At 40.5% G+C, this 18,182-nt stretch overlaps 1 protein-coding gene across 10 annotated transcripts in view; it reads left to right on the top strand.

Annotated features, from left to right (window-relative positions):
* Positions 1–18,182, top strand: part of UTRN (utrophin) — a 1,071,426-nt gene that overhangs the window by 675,938 nt on the left and 377,306 nt on the right. Inside the window, exon 1 of one of the 10 annotated variants that reach the window (XM_073627751.1) lies at positions 12,642–12,984. The exons of the other annotated variants lie outside the window; for them this stretch is intronic. Coding sequence (XP_073483852.1) covers positions 12,922–12,984 — 63 coding nt within the window. The 5' untranslated portion in view covers positions 12,642–12,921. Of the gene's footprint in view, positions 1–12,641; positions 12,985–18,182 lie in introns of those variants that run through there. 10 annotated transcript variants of the gene reach the window in all.

Below are 18,182 nucleotides of genomic sequence, written 5' to 3'. Positions count from 1 at the left end.
GTATATATAAAATAATATGCAAAATGGTTGGAGGGAAGCTTCAGAATGGCAAATATGTTTTATTACAAATGCTGTGAGCAGACTGCAGTTCCTCTTTAACCTGTGGGCTTTATAGCATGTGCTTAAACATATCACAACTCTTTCCAAGGGGACATTTAATAATCAAGTGATTCAATCTAATGATCTCCTGAATAGTTCCCTACTTTTTTTTTTCCCTTAAGTACGGAAGGAAGAAATAAAATTGTTTGTATGGTACAGATATGAAATTTAGAACATTTGTTTCCTGTATGAATTAATAGCCACTTTATATGGTGCAGTGTGTTTCTTGTTAAGAGATTTACTTCATCGGATATAAGCTTGTTGTATTCTTGAAAAAAAAAAACATTGTATTGTTGCCAGAAGGGTTTGGATTCTGTGTTAGTACAGTATCCCATGTAGCACATTCTATTGGTTATGTAATGACTGTAGATTGCTGAGTGTGGAATCAGTGATTACAATTGTATTTGCTGACTATTGTGCCTATATTTTCAAACTAATGTTTTTTTATTGCAGAAAAGAGTCCCTTGCAGGTCAGCTGTTTATTTTTGATGCACTTAATTTTTTTCTTGTTCCTTTGTAATGTTGGATGTGCAATAAGTTTACCAGTCAGTTATATTCAGAATGTCAAAATGTGTTGCAGGTGTGATTGTAAAAAAAAAGTGCTATTTATAGTACTGTATGTTTATTTTAGAATAAAATACATTTACGCAATTCGATTTTGATAGAAACATTTATTCCCAAAGCTCCCTGCACAAAACAAGTTTTGTTGCATATGTCATTGATAGCTTGCTGACCGTCTCACACTGATATACGTCGGCAGAATGGCACTCCTGCGCAAACTGACGTACCTGTATGTCAGTCCGCAAAAACAGGATAGCGGGCGCCCGCCCGCGGACTCGATGTCTGCCGGCGGCCCATAATCTCGGCGAGGAGAGCCAGAAAGGGGAAATGCCTATGTAAACAAGGCATTTCCTGTTCTGCCTAGTGACATGACAGGGATCTTCTGTTCCCTGTTATTGGGAACAGTAATCTCTGTCATGTCAGTGGTAGCCCATCCCCCTACAGTTAGAACATGCTGAGGGAACACACTTAATTCCTTGATCGCCCCTTAGTGTTAACCCCTTCCCTGCCACTGACATTTATACAGTAATCAGTGGCTATTTTTAGCTGTGATTGCTGTATAAATGTCAATGGTCCCAAAATAGTTTCAAAAGTGTACAATCTGTTCGTCGCAATGTCACAGTCCCGATAAAAATTGCAGATCACTGCCATTACTAATAAAAAAATATATATATATAATAAAAATGCCATAAATCTATTCCGTATTTTGTAGATGCTATAACTTTTGCGCAAACCAATCAATATACACTTATTGCGATTTTTTTACCAAAAATATGTAGAAGAATACATATCAGCCTAAACTGAGGAACAAAAAATAAAATATTGTTTTTTTATATATTTGTTGGGGATATTTATTATAGCAAAAAATACAAAATATTGCTTTTTTTCAAAATTGTCACTCTTTTTTTGTTTATAGTGCAAAAAATAAAAACCGCAGAGGTGATAAAATACCACCAAAAGAAAGCTCTATTTTGTGGGGAAAAAAGGACATCAATTTTGTTTTTGTACAGCGTCGCATGACCGCTCAATTGTCAGTTAAAGTGACACAGTGCTGAATCGCAAAAAATGATCTGGTCATTAAGGGGGTAAAATCTTCCTGGGCTGAAGTGGTTAATTATGTTCTGCAAATTAATCGATATCAAGGTGCTTCAAAATATGGATTTTTGAAATGAATAGGATTCAAAGCAGAACAGAGTAATTAAGCCATGTTGAATTGTACTGGCCCGAATGCTGAGTGAGGAAAGCAGAAAGATCTATCAGTGTCAAAACAATGCAGCTAGGCCAAAAAAGAGCCCAAGCTTTATTTCTTTGTTTCTGCAACCACTAACAGCTTTGTGTCACTAGTCTTTTTCACTGCAGTATAGATACAAACCCAGAGCAGCTTCTTTTTTAGCTCTTTGAGTTTCCCACATCATGGATGAGGTATGCCTAGATATCTGGGCCCAAGGAGCTGTTGCCATGAATTTGTCCTCATTCTTGTAACATTGTAAATAAAGCTTTTGTTACCCCAAAGCTTCATATTCCTGATATGTGTCTGCTGTACCATGTACTTGTTTGAGAAAGTATCCTGTTCTCTTTGTATTACATATTACATAGTAGGTGAGGTTGAAAAAAGACACAAGTTCATCAAGTCCAACCTATGTGTGTGATTATATGCCAGTATTACATTGTATATCCCTGTATGTTGTGGTCATTCAGGTGCTTATCTAATAGTTGTTTGAAACTCCCCGTTGAGACCACCGCATGTGGAAGGGAATTCCACATCCTTGGCGCTCTTACAGTAAGGAACCCTCTACACAGGTTAAGGTTAAACCTCTTTTCTTCTAATTTTAGTGAGTGGCCGCGTGTCTTATTAGACTCTCTTCCACAAAAAAGTTTTATCCCTATTGTGGTGTCACCAGTATGGTATTTGTAAATTTAAATCATATCCCCTCTCAAGCATCTCTTCTCCAGAGAGAATAAGTTCAGTGCTCGCAACCTTTCTTCATAACTAATATCCTCCAGACCCTTTATTAGCTTTGTTGCCCTTCTTTGTACTCGCTCCATTTCCAGTACATCCTTTTGGAGGACAGCATACTCCAGGTGAGGTATTGCTTTCTTTATGTGAAAACCCTGGTGTTCCTGCCAGCCCCTCTGATTTCCTATTGAAACTGACCACACTAAGCAGGAGAGCACAGTTCTCTAGCTATGCTGGGAACTCTGTGTGCTCTGCTCCAATGATCAGCCATTCACTGGGAAACTCAGTGTGCTGCAGTTTCTCCTTCCCCCAGCTCTTGTGCAGCTGAGAACAGAGGGAATATGATCATTTATAAAAAAAAGTGCATTTCTAATGTTTTTTTATATCTATAGAAAAAAGTTTTAGTCATTCATTTCTATTTTAAACTGAATGGGTTGTTTTATAAGGTGATCATTTACAATCAATTTAATTTTGTTAAACCGGTAAGTGTAGGCAGATATGAACAAATCCCATTAAAGTGGAAGTAAAGTCCACTTTTTAACTTGTACCTACAGGTAAGTGTGTCACTGCAGCGGCGGCTTCACGATCCTGAGGGATTCCCTGGATTACCCGGCATCACCATTGGCAGCTTTCTCGTTTTGGGTGGGGGGTTCTATATAAATGGTCCCTATGAACTTGTGGCAAGTATTACTATAAAGGGATAACCTTGCTAATGGTCATTTACCCTTTTTGCCATCTGTTTCACTTGTCATTGGCTGTATACTCCCTCCCATCTACAATTAGCTGTCTTTATTAATGGATTTTTCTACTTTGTGATGGGATTACCTGACCCTTCAGCAGCCGCCCTGCATTCTGTTTGTGTTGCTTTTAGCTTTATTCTAATGCTCCTGAAGAAGCGCAAGGCGCGTAACATTTAGAGCAAGATATTTCTTCACTGCAATATAACCGCACTCCTGGATTCACTGTTACTATACAACAAATTCTTCTGTTGGTAGACTCCATGTAGTTATAAATCGGTTATATGTAGCTTTATACTTTCCTCATTGGTCTATTTTATCAGTGTGGTTTTATATATGTTCTGTCATTATTTGTAAATACATTTATATTTTTGTAATTTTTGTTTTGTCTAACCTAAAAAGTCCAAGCTTTCTTCATCCAATTATTTCCAAGCCCATTATAAGGCTTACCTGTAGGTAAGGTGAATATCTTCTAAACTTGCACTGTTTAGGAGATATTCACACAGCATGCAGCTGGTGACGTCACTGGCACATGCACTCTGAACGGACAGCATGCTCATGCCGTACCTTCAGAGCTCTCTACTTTGGCCATTCATACAGCCATAGTCCATGAACCTGGAAGGAAGACCATGCGAAGATGGAAGCATTGGGGAGCTGTGACAGTCTGTCATAATTTTCTAGTATGCGGTGCATACAAGAACAATATGACTTAAAGAGGAACTCCAGGCTCCCCCCAAAAAATTAAAAGCCAGCAGCTACAAATACTGTAGCTGCTGACTTCTAATATAAGGGATCCAGCAATGTCCTCACCAGATCCGATTCTTAAATCGGCTTCAGGTGCAGGTGCCACCATACCAAGTAAGGGAAACAGGAAGCTGATTTCCTACTGTGCATGTGCGAGCTGCGCTGTGCCTTGTGAATGGTCCCGTAGACCTCTGGGACCTGTGATGTGTCCCAGAAGACTGTGGGAGAAGGAGGGGGCCGAACTTGTGGCTCAGATCACCGGAAGATCAAAAATAGGTACCTGCTCCCCCCAAAAAGAGCCAAATGTGGCAGTGGAGCGTGCAAACAAGCTGAGCTTCCCCTTTTGGCTGGAGCTCTGCTTTAAACCTGCAGTGGGCCCTGCTGTTATTTCACTATCCAGTCGCAGCTTTAACCTCTTCCCGCCGCCAGCCATCAAATGACGTTCTGGGTGGACGTCATATCCAGACGTCCTCCCCTCCAGAACGATTGCTTTCGTGCCCCCCGGGGCCACTTGGCTGTTGTGGTTGTACCCTGTCCTGCGGCTCTTTAACCATGTGATCAGCTGTGTCCAATCACAGCCGGTCACATGTAAACACGGAGATGCCGGTAATCGGCGCTCCTCGTCTCATACTGACCGAGTGTGAGGAGAGGAGAGCTGATCAGCGGCATCTCATCACAGAGGACATCTAGGGAGGTAATCAGGGCACTGATCATCAATGCCCTGATTACAATTAAGTGCCTGCAATGCCACTGTCAGCAATCAGTGCCCACAGTTGGCACCAATCTGTGCCCACAAGTGCCAGCAATCAGTGCCCACAAGTGCCAGCAATCAGTGGCCATCAGTGCTGGCTATCAGTGCTGCACATCAATGCCCATCACTGGTGCCCATCAATGCTCATCACTGCTGCCCACCAATGCCACCCATCAATGCCCATCAGTGCCACCTATCTGTGCCCACCAGTGCCGCCTATCTGTGCCCACTAGTGCCGCCTATCTGCGCCCACCAGTGCCCACCAATGCCACTCATCAGTGCCGCCTATCAGTGCTCATTAGTGCCACCTATCAGTGTCCATAAGTGCGGCATATTTGTGCCTCCTCATCAGTGCCACCTAATCAGTACCCATCAGTGAAGGAGAAAAATTACTTATTTACAAAATTTACTGACAAGAAACTAAGAAAAACTTTTTTTTTCAATATTTTTGGTCTTTTTTTTTTTAGGAAAAAATAAAAAACCCAGGAGTGATTAAATGGCACCAAAAGAAAGCTCTATTTGTGTGAATAAAATAATAAAAATGTCACATGGTTACAGTGTAGCATGACCGCGCAATTGTCATTCAAAGTGTGACAGCGCTGAAAGCTGAAAAATGTCCTGGGCAGGAAGGGGGTGTAAGTGCCCTGTATTGTAAGGTGGTTAAACAAGATGTGTATCACATTGGGGTCATTTTCTGAAGGCAAATATACTTTGCACTTTACAATTGTTTTCCTCAGATCTTAGTAAATGAGGTGAATCTTCATTTTGTAAAGAATACCCAATCAGGTGCAAGGAAAATTAAAAAGAAAAAAAAACAGCATCTGGTACTACTGTATCATATGGTACTACTGTACCATATGATCTGGTGCAGGCAAACGCACTGTATTTGATACCTGCGTTTGTGGTGTCGTTAGCTTTGCATTGATACCCGTTGCAGTGCATTTTGAATGATGTATGTAGGCTTGTTGGGAGATTACAGCCCACCCCAGCTGAGTTGTACACTCTAAGGACCCAGCTATAAAACCCAGCCTTAGACATCTTTATTCTGACATCTGCATGATTTTCCCTTGCTCAGATGTATGTAATTTGTAACAGGTACCAACAGTTCATTCTATATCCAGTCATCTGCTCTTTATTAATAAAAAGAAAGGTCTGCAGCTGCTTAGTACTCATAGTAACTGTTCATAATTAGCAGTAAACCTCTGGGATCAATCATTCTTTTTTACTATCACTTAAATTGTGTCATATTTTTTTAAGGGGCATATTTAAAAAGAAGTCAATCTGCCATTTAGCAAACATTCCCTGCAGGTGAATCTTCTGGGTGCTTGCGTTTTAAGTGGCAGTGATTGATTCATCATGAGCACGTTTTTGGTGAAAGTCACATTCACAGCTTTAGAAATAAGCATGGCCCCCACATGGCTTCTCGCAAACTGCAAATGGGACTTCTTATGGCTTTCTTTCAACAATGGCTTTCTTCTTGCCACTCTTCCATAAAGGCCAGATTAGTGGAGTGCATGACTAATAGTTGTCCTGTGGACAGATTCTCCCACCTGAGCTGTGGATCTCTGCAGCTCCTCCAGAGTTACCATGGGCCTGTTGGATGCTTCTCTGATTAATTCTCTCCTTTCCTGGCCTGTCAGTTTAGGTGGACGGCCATGTCTTGGTAGGTTTGCAGTTGTGCCATACTCTTTTTATTTTTGGATGATGGATTGAATAGTGCTCCATGAGATGTTCAAAGCTTGGGATATTTTCTTATAACCTAACCCTCCTTTAAACTTCTCCACAACTTTATCCCTGACCTGTCTGGTGTGTTCCTTGGCCTTTATGATGCTTTTTGTTCACCAAGGTTCTCTAACAAACCTCTGAGGGCTTCACAGAACAGCTGTATTTATAATGAGATTAAATTACACACAGGTGGACTTTATTTACTAATTACATGACTTCTGAAGACAATTGGTTCCACTAGATTTTAGTTAGGGTTATCAGTGTAAAGGGGGCTGAATACAAATGCACGCCACACTTTTCAGATATTTATTTGAAAAAAATTTGGAAAACCATTTATTATTTCCTTTCCACTTCACAATTAGGTGCCACTTTGGGTCTATCACATAAAATCCCAATAAAATACATTTATGTTTTTTGTTGCAATATGGCAAAATGTGGAAAATTTCAAGGGGTATGAACACTTTTTCAAGGCACTGTAGATGTGCACACACTCCTGCCATTACTCGCACTGGCTCCACCTCTGCCTTTGCCCAGCAGCTCACAGTGTTTGGTGAGCAGCTAAGACTATCACAGAGGAGATGTTTTCAGCCAGAGATGTGAGCGTGGCCCCCTGAACGATGGGGCAGGATCTAGGCTTGAGCTTTGGGTATGTAGTTGAGTCCTGTTCTCCCCCTAATTGGGTATCAACCCCCTGATTGGCTGACCTGTGTCTGCACTGACATTTAGAGCTTGTTCACACTATAGCATTGAGGAAACACACATTATATGCCTTATTGTAATATGGTGAACCTTGCAAGGGATGTGAATTGCAGTGCACTAATAAGGGTTGTGCTGCCAAAGTATGCTAAGTGAAATATTTTTTGTCAGCACAATGCACATTTGTTGCAAGGTGTGTTGGGGGTACCATTCAAAATGAAGAATGAACTGCACTGCCTCACATGAACGAATGTAATGTGTGTTGCATTAAAGCAGGTAGCACAAGGGGGGGGATTACCAAAGACATGGAGAAAAATGCACCAAATAACATAAAATAAGTGCCATGCGACAATAACATAAAATAAGTGCCATGCGACAAATAGTTAGCTTGTTGCCTGATAGTGATGCGCTGTCCATCCATACACATCCACCGCTCCAGCAGTGCTGCACCTCACTGTACACCCCTCCTAACCGCAGTATTTACTCCACTGCGGTATATGTGTACATTTTAGAACAATTTTTAACTCAGTACATTGGTGTGATTGCCTAATTATTTTGGTAGATGCTTTTGAACATTTGTAGAAACTGTTGCATATCATTTGTAAAGGGATCTACTTTAAACCTTTATGCACAAATCTACCATTGAGTAACATGTTCTGTTTTCCCCAGAGTCACTAGCTGATGAAGCTAAGCTAAGTGAACTTTCATTTTGGTAACTGAGCGGCCTTTACCTTGTTAAGCTTACCTTGCATGTTACAATCTGACTGTACAATCTCTTATATTTATCAAAACTACATAATAACCAAACCTATCTAGACTGTCCAGTCAATTTGTATCCAATCAGGCAGGCCTTGATACTACATGAGTTGTTTGTAAACCTAAAAGAGATTGTACAGTCAGATTGTAATGTGTACAGTGAGCTTTAAGCCCGTACACACGGGCTGAATGTCAGTAGACATTGGCCGGTTAAATAAAAACTGGCTGACATTTGGCCCGTGTGTACAGTTGCTGGTCCGACAGAAGCCGTTTGTCTGGCTTTGGGAAGGGGGCGCCCTCTTGGCAGAACATAACAGCTTAGTGGGGGACATCGCTGTACTAACATCAGATTGTTAGTACAGTGGCTCCGACCAGAGCTGACAGTTTTTTTTTTTCGGGTTGCACGAAAACAAAACTCAGTGTGTGTCAGGCTTTACAAATCATTATGTTTAGTGCTCATGTACATGGGTGCTGAGGGCCCTATGCCATAAAACCCAGCTGAATTTCTGTGCCTGGGAGTCACAGATATAGCGTACAGCTGATTATTAAAATCAGTGGCAAGCTGCGGCTGTATGCTAGGAGATGAAGATCCGAGTGTATACATGTGTGCAGGTACGGAGGTACATGTATACGCTTAGATATACATTTACCAGTGTGCAGCCACATCCTGTCATTGATTTGTACGGGCTGCTGTAAGCAACATCTGTGACTCCAGGGCACAGAAATACAGCCAGTTTTTTTCCTGGAGTTGCGCATCTTTACTGGTCTCACAGTTTGATTTGATTACGATTATCATGTCAACGATTCAATTTGATTTGATTCCATCAGGATTACTGTCCATGGTTTTGATAAAAAAAATCAGTCAGAAGAACTCCATATTTTTATTTTATCTCTTCTTAAAAAAAAAGACAACGCTCCCTGCATGTTGCAAAGTCTAAACATAGTTGACAACAACTTAAAGAGGAGCTCCAGGCTCCCCCCAAAATACTAGAAGAGATGATCAGAGACTGCAGACATACTACAAGAGAGGGTCAGAGAATGCAGACATGATACAAGAGATGGTCAAAGACTGCAGACATGGTACAGGCGATGGTCAGAGACTGCAGACATGATGCAAGAGATGGTCAGAGACTGCAGACATGGTACAGGCGATGGTCAGAGACTGCAGACATGATGCAAGAGATGGTCAGAGACTGCAGACATGGTACAGGCGATGGTCAAGACTGCAGACATGATGCAAGAGATGGTCAGAGACTGCAGATATTATACAGGAGATGGTCAGAGACTGCAGACATTCTACAAGAAAGGGTCAGAGAATGCATAGATAATACAGGAGGCAGTCAGAAGGTAAGTATGATATTTTTTTTATTTTAAAGAAAAAATAATAATACCCTTTAGTATCACTTTAACCCCCCTAGCAGTATTCCCGAGTCTGGCTCGGGGTGGATTTTCAGTACCAAAAGCAGTAACCCCGAACCAGACTTGGGATTGCATCGCAGGATCCTTGTAGAGATTACTTACCTTGTCCCCTGGATCCTGCGATGTCTCCCCGCTGTGATCGGCGAGCCGCCGTGTCTCGCTCCATTCACAGTGCCGAGCTCCGTTTCCTGCGAGCGTTGCGACGCACGGGGACGGAGTTCGGCGCCAAATTCAAAAAGTAAAACACACAGTATAGATACAGTATACTGTAATCTTACAGATTACAGTACTGTATCAAATAATTACACATCCCCTTTGTCCCTAGTGGTCTGTCCAGTGTCCTGCATGCTGTTTTATATTATAAAAACTGTTCTTTCTGCCTGGAAACTGGAGATAGTCCATAGCAACCAAAACCGTCCTTTTACATCAAAAGTGGTTTTAGAGCAGCTAGAAAACAGCGATAATAAATTAGAATTACTCGCAGAATTGAGTGATAGTGATTTGTGAGGAGATCCGTCATCAAACACTGAAAAGTAATGACAGTGACAATTCTGCAACTGAGCAATTTTCAGTGTTTTTGATTTGATGACATTATTGAATAATTTTTATTATTATATTATTATTTGGTATAATTATTTATAGTTATTTATTATATTATAATTTATGATTTCGTTTTTCAAACTTTATCATACCCTGGATGTCTACTAGACTCTTGTTTGGACAGATTTAAGTGAGTTATACCTAAAAATTACAGGCCTACAATATAAAACGCCAAATTTCCATGCAAAATAATTATACCGCTTTCAGCACCTAAAATCTGAAATAATCATACCGCCAGGGAGGTTAACTAATCACACTATAATAATAAAAAAAAAGGTACATATTCTCCTGGAAGTACATACACGGCGGGGGGGGGATATATGCAGCTAAAGGTAAATGTATTGCCATTGGGTAGATATACTATTGGGTTATTTGCTGCTGGAGATAAATATGTTGCTGATAGAGAAACACAATGCTAGATAAAATATGAAGCTGACAGTTCTGCACCTATTTGCGATTGCTACCATATCTTTGGGTAAATGACAGTTAATTTATAGCCATTGTTAAATAGATAATAGTTAAAAAAGAAACCCATGGGAGGTTAATGTCCTTAATACACAATGAGAGTGTGAGGAGAACCGAGGACAAGCGTGTCCAGTATCCAGGAGTCGAGGACGCTCGCTTGGTCCTCCCGCAGCAGCCTGTGAGGAGGATGGAGGACACAGGACAGGAGTCAGGGATGCTCGTCTGGGTCTCCCGCAGCAGCCTATAAAACGGCCACGCTGGGTGGCTGGGGATAACGTCAGCGGTTAGGTGGGGGATGGCACAGCCAATGCCCATGGCTCGTCTTTCAAAGCACTCCTCTTGCTATGAGGAGAGGCAGGGCGCGGCGCACCAGGTGACGTCATCCGCCAATTGATTTAGCCAGTCGTAGCATCGATGCAGAATCGCGGACGGCTGAATTGTGATGCATCGCTGCTACGATTATATTCAACCCCCCATTTTTTCCAGTGTACAGCCCTTTGCACCCATATGCATTAGTCCCTATACAGATATAGATTTAATGCACACAGATGTAACTAGCATAAAAAAACAAGTGGGGCATACAACCGTCCATAGAAGTGAATAACTCTATACATACAAACATTGATCTCTCTGCATCAGTGTTTACCTGCGAATGCCCATACAATGTCATTTCCTGAATGTGTAAATTACGTCATACACTCATGTACAGGTCAATTCCAATGCTTCTCTACATCATGAGTACAGGGGCAACCAGTTATTCACCTGCTGTACACCTTACCTCTGGCTCTTCATGTGAAGGAAAATTAGTTTTTTTATGCCTAGGTATGTCTGTGTAAATGAGGCCTATATCTGTATAAGGGTTCATGCACAGTGGCGCAGAGGCCTATTTACATCCGTGTGGCCTTATGCTGCAGTTAGCTGTATTAAAAAAAAAAAACAGGCCTAACCTTTATCCATTTAACTGATGACAATTTTGCGACAAAAAAAGGGAAAAAAGAATTATTGTGCTTTCATATGCTTTATTCATACACTTCAGTAATTCTAACTACTTTAAAGTAGCTATCCACAGTCAATCTAATGTCCTTTATTGATTTTGCTATTTCTGCCGCATGCAGCAGATTTAGCTGCTTTTATAATGATGAAACTCTTCCTGTTCTTGCGGTATTTACAGTATTTATATCTTTTTGCATTTGCTAAATAGCTATATGGAAACACCTTTCCAGCTGTTACACTTCAAATTTCCATGTGTTATGTGTGTGCTTCCATTCCCAGTGCAGTTAACACATATGAAATGGTATTGTTTTTCCCCTTTCCCCGGCCTTAGTGCCCCCCACCTGCCAATTAGAGAGTTAAACTGTTCACATGAAAGACTGAAGGCAATACTGTGTTTTCCAGGGAAGACTGGAGTAGAACTGACATCTGTGCATGGGTTAAACACAAGATGTACGTGGAGCCTTTCCTTTCCATGCCCCTTTGCTGTTTTCATTTTAAGGGGAGACAGGAGGGAGGGAGGGGAGTGTGGGCATGCAATTCCAGCTTTCTACTACGTTTTTCTCCTGAGGCACAGAAGTTAAGCAGAGAGTGAGGCCTCAGGAAGTAGGAGTGTTCTTAAACTCTGGACTAGCTAAGGGGGGTTTGAAACAGGAGAATGTTGAATGAAAAAAAAAAATGAAAATAAACAACAGCTCACAATGGTTAAGGTTAGTTTTCGTACAGCCAGGACTGAGAATGGAAAGTCAGCCTGCAACAGCCTCACACGTGAAGTTGTACAGTTTGCGAGCACAGAATAGAACGCTATAGTCCGGCCGGAGCTCAGCATCTTTGCAGACAGGATGAGAGTCTGCACTTGGCATTGTTATCACTATGGTAACATAGGACCACTACTCTATTTACATGAACATTGACTAATGTCAATAGTCTTCTTCTTTTTATGACCACTTTTTCAGTATTTAGAAGTTTCATTTGCACTGGATTTTGCTACCTGTGGAATGGCTCTTATTTTCTCACATGTATTCTTTGTGTTCCAAAAGGACCCAACACTTTAAAATAGGACTTTTATTTCCTTGTGTGTAATTGAGACTAGTCCAAAAGCCACGGGTCCTGGAGACAACAGTTAGGAGGTCTTCGGGTCATTACCAAGGTGTGCTGAAGAGTGATATTCACAGGCTGCCGCTAAGAATCATGGATCCCGGTTAACAAAGCAACCATGGACTGGCTTCTGTGCAAGATCAGCCGAAGGATGTACTTGGTGGAATGGAGAAGAAAGTTGTTTTATTGTGGCATGAAAACTGTGGCCTGTAGTATAGAGCCGCCATGTCTGTGGGTATGACATTGTGAATAAAAAGGCTTTGTATCGAAGACTTAGGAGACTGGCTGCAGGAAGCTTACCAGGAAGATGTAGTCCAAAAAGGATGTATCTGACAATGATTGGCATGAACTTCAGCTTGCAGGAGCTGCTAATGAAATTCGAGCAGGTATTTCTGGGTCCTTACGTGGCTCCACAAATTGTCCATTATGATTTGGCTGGTACATCATATATAAAGTACAGAATTGTTACGCGCATCTGTGCACGTATACAGTATATGCATATATTTATACTTATAGGTATGTGTGTATGGTTTATATGTAGAACCATAAGGAAAATCAGTGGCTCGTAAGTGTAAGGAACGTACAATCTTAGAGCAAGTTGCCACATTTAGCGCTTTTAATAAAAAAAGGGTAAATTTCCTAAGGCTAGGTTCACACTTTTTATGCGTTTTTAACGTGCTTCTATTGAAGTCTGTGGGGCCAAAAACATGCTAAATGTTGTAACAAAAAAAGTGCCTGCACCTTTTTCCAAGTTGCACATAAGAGCATTTTATAGGTGTGAATTGGCCTATGAGATAATAATTGGATTTCTCTTATTGTGAAACGCCACAAATTGCAGAGGTGTGAAAATGCACGAGTTATAGTGTACTTTTGAAAACTGTGATTAGGTGTTAAAGCAAATATAATAAAGTAATCGAACAATGTAGTGCTCGAATCACTAGAAGCACTGTGAAAAACATAAGCAGCACTACTACTTTTTTTTGGGGGGGGGGGGGGTCATTGTTGGGCATTTTTTCCCTACATTTTATTTGAATTTGAATTTTTTTTCACTATCTGAAGCGCAGAGTTGGTGATCTATATATATTGTGATTACATGCTATTAACTTGTTGTGTCAATGCAATGGTTATTGGGATTCAGTATTGTGTGATGCTATTTAAAACTAGAGGAAAGTGTAATGACATTTTCACATCCTTTATGTGTAGTGCTTCTCTACATAGTATGTCATATTTCAGTACAATGGGACACATGGCCATAAACAACAGTAGGTAGGGTGTATGCTTACTATCACCCCTGGTTCTCTTTCATTCCACTGCTTCCCATTTTCATCTTAACATTCCACTGTCACTTTTAAGCATTATGAATTGTGGACTGTAGATCAGTTTGGAATACTGAAATGATATCAGCAATGTTAAAGAGGAACTTATTTTTTTCTTTTCAGTTTCACTTACTTTGTTGGCTGGAGTTTCCTCCTCAATAAACAGACACACATGCCCAGCAAATCCAGTATTCCCCGCAGCAATATGCCAGGTCCTGTGCTGCCATCTTCCTTTGTTATATTATCAGAAGCTGGCTTTCTCTTTTGGGTTTTGGCAGATGGCCCCGTGCTAAAGCTTTGTGGCACATGCACTATGATGGCCCGAAGCCTGCTGGGATGTATGATGTGACCATCCCAAGAGGCTAAGGGTGTGTGTGTGTTTGGGGGATATTGGTCTGTGTAATTTTCACCTAGGCATGAAATCCAGAAGTGCAGAGTAAGTTTAGCTAAAAAACTAAATAGAGGTATATTACGATTGTGAGAAACAAGAAGGGAATAGTAATATTATGGAAAGTGTTATTGGTAGGTGAAGGTCCCACTAAACAAATTCAAGATTCTATAAAAAGAAAATGGCATAGTTTAACCGCTTCAGCCCCAGAAGATTTTACCCCCTTCCTGACCAGAGCACTTTTTACAATTTGGTACTGCGTCGCTTTAACTAACAATTGCCCGGTTGTTCGATGCTGTACCCAAACGAAATTTGCGTCTTTTTTTCCCCACAAATAGAGCTTTATTTTGGTTGTATTTGATCACCTCTGCGCTTTTAATTTAATTTTTTGCGCTATAAACAAAAAAAGAGCAACAATTTTGAAAAAAAAACAATATTTTTTACTTTTTGCTATAATAAATACATCCCATTTAAAAAAAAAAAAAAAACATTTCTTCATCAGTTTAGGCCAATATATATTCTTCGACATATTTTTGGTAAAAAAATTTGCAACAAGCATATATTGTTTGGTTTGCGCAAAAGTTATAGCATTTACAAACTATAGGAAAGATTTATGAAATTTTTATGGCATTTTTATTATTATTATTTTTTTAACTAGTAATGGCGGTGATCTGTGATTTTTAGTGGTACTGCGACATTGCGACGGACAGATCGGACACTGATGACACTTTTTTGGGACCATTGACAATTATACAGCGATCAGTGCTATAAATATGTACTGATTACTTTGTAAATGCCACTTGCAGGGAAGGGGTTAACACTAGGGGGCGATCAAAGGGTTAACTGTGTGTTCCCTCAGTGTGTTCTAACTGTGTGGGGATGGGAGTGACTAGGAGAGGAGACATATCGTTTTTCCTACTTAGTAGGAACAAACAATATGTTTCCTCTTCCCTGACAGCACAGGAATTTGTGTGTTTACACACACAAATGCCCATGCTGGCGCTCGTGCACGCAATCACACGTGGCCGGCGGTGATCGTGCGTGCCCTCAACGCGCATCGGGTCCCCCACCGCGCAGCGGGCACATGCCCTCTGGTTGCCAAAAAGCAGAAGGATGTACCCATACGGGGTTTCGCCCAGGAGAGCCATTCTGCCGCAGTATATCTGCCTGAGCCGAAAACCGGTTAAAATGAATAATCTTGCAGCATTCTATAAAATGTTTGTCCATTTGATAAGCTGCTCCTTTGTTCGGGGAATAAATTGCATCGTACACGTTCCTATGAGATCTGCCCATCTATGACCATTCAGCAGATTAGCATGATAGAAATATATATTAGTTATATACACACATACACATGAAAACATGTCTCTTCCACATCTCAGGTGACACCATGGAGTTGACTTGATATTGAATGAAAATAGTTGGAAGAAAAAACTAGAGCAATCTTGCCTTCCACAACCAATCAAATTTTGCTGAGAAAGAATAGCAGGCTGTTTTACTGTAAGCTAATGGCTCCTCTGGCTTGTTTTTTTTTTTTTGCAAATCTTTCTAAACAAAGGACTAGCCAACATTAGGCTTTTTATAGTACTAATTAGTGATTCATTTGTATTGGTGTTGACAGATGAACTTTATAAAAATACTCTTAATGTTTGTGTGTTGATAGTTACTATTTTCAGAGTTAAAGCCAAGTTCATGTGCCTGTAATGTACCCCTGTTTGGTGCCCCAGCCTTTTGTCTGCAGGTTGACGGGAGACAGAGGTAATTTAAGACTCCATATAACATGCTTGTTGTTTTTTTTTTTTTTTTTTTATTATTACATACACAGCAATTCTGTTGGGAAATCTCACCTAGATTTCCAGGGCATAGAGCATTTCATATAAAAGCTCTGTTCATGTGTGCAGGTCTATGTGTTAAACATTAATCTTCCAACAGACAAAAACCCTGGCAAGCTAAGCTACAAGGACATTTTAATTGCTAAATAACATGCAAATTGTTTTGTACTAAATAAGCTGGCGCATAATTGTTACTCCCTTGTGAAAACAAAAACATTAGCTGATATAATCTTAAATGAAATCGCACAAAGTGGTTTGACTTACTCAGTTGCAGAGTACAATGCACAGTATTACATGTGAAGTTCAATAACCTGAATCAGCCAATCATCTGCAGCAGTCAGAAATAAGACTGATTGCTATGTTTTTAATGTAGTATACGAGCCTTCTTTACATTTTTGTTAGGGCTTTTCTACTGAATAAACATACTTGTGTTGACAAAATTGACTTGTTGGTGAGATTTCAGTAATTATTTATAAGGGAATGGTGGGGAATTATATCCACATATTCATTTTAGTATTGAACAAACAAAATCATTTTTTTCCAAGCACACCTTCCAGCTAGCCAGCAGAAGACAAATTACACCGTCTAACAATATGCATTCAAAACAGAGGCTTTAGTTGCACAGCTTTTTGGAAGCCACCCCTCGGTATAGCCGCCCTTGTCTATGAGAGCCTCCATGTTGGAGCATACAGAAAAGGATAAATTAGGGGCGGTATGCCTAGAGGGAGCCCATTTATCTTTAAAGGCACAGGAACACACCAGAAGCCCAGCACAGCACAATGCCAGCCAAAGGCATCCAATATGCCCCCATAAGAATTCCAACAAGCTAAACAAAAACAATCCTAATTTATAACTAGCTTTTAGGGTAAGGTGCACATGGAAAGGCTTTGCACAGAACAAACAAAATATGCTTGGACAATTAATAAAAGTCCTGGGCTGGTTGAGGTTTTCTTTCCACATTTAAAGTAATTGACTGGGTTCTAACCAGATAAATAAAATTACCCCTAGGGCCTTTGTCAACCATCTTTTATTCTGTTGTGTTAGAACTGCAATGCTTAGCACTGCAGCATGCTGCAATGTGCTGCTTTACAGAGACTTGGATGAAGTGTTGTTTTGTGACACTTCAAATAAAGTTACAAAACAAAAAAAGAGAAACATAAAAGTAAAATTATGCAATATTTTAACCCCCCCCCCCCCCCCCCCCCCGCTCCTGCTCCTATACAGCATGCACCCGCGGCTGCAGGTTATAGCATTATGCTGGTGTGAACTCAATGATCTCTAAAGCATCTCAAACTAATCTTTAATATAAGCAGAATGCACTTAAAAGTCAGCTGTAATTGCCCATTGACACAAGCCCAAGGCCTGTTATAAACGCTAATACCAATATTAATGTAAGTGTGTCTCTCAAGAATATCTTACCATGAACTTTAAATGAAGTATCATGACAGCTAGCTATGTATAGATGTAGTTTTAATATAGTTATAGAACTTGTAAACTTTGTGAAGTCGAAACATTTTAACTATATTATTGCAAGAGATGCCTTAAGGATGTGAAAACTGATGGCATAAGACTTAACTTGCCACCCGCATTGTGAAAAGTTCAGCATTTCTTCAATAATTACATTTATACACAATGGTGGGCTAGATGTTCTGCCAGCCATGACATGATGAATTCAAGTTTCTTCCTTTGATTCAGAGTATAGCTTCATGTTTCTGTACGCCCATAGTGTAAGATTGCCAGGGTGGGTTGCTCTAGGCTATACTGGCGCTCTTCCCTTTTATGTCCTGCAAAACATCTGCTCATTCACTTTTGTTTTTGGGCATGCTGATGCACTCAGCAAGGAGTTTCTCAAGTGTTCTTACTGTGACTGTAATGAAGAAACCAGATGCTCACCCTTGAAAATGAAAGTCTCTTTGGAAGTGATTTTCTTGAACAATCCAGCATTATACTAAATTGTAATGGACTAATGAGCAGGACATTAGAGGTCTTCTCCTAATTGACTCACAGGCAGAAGGCTGGCACTCAAGTTTGTACAGCCCCGAGCTATC

The sequence above is a fragment of the Aquarana catesbeiana genome, linkage group LG04 (genome assembly GCF_042186555.1).
Source record: "Aquarana catesbeiana isolate 2022-GZ linkage group LG04, ASM4218655v1, whole genome shotgun sequence".
NCBI classification, from domain to species: Eukaryota; Metazoa; Chordata; class Amphibia; order Anura; family Ranidae; genus Aquarana; species Aquarana catesbeiana.
This window is presented reverse-complemented; position numbering and strand designations above follow the sequence as displayed.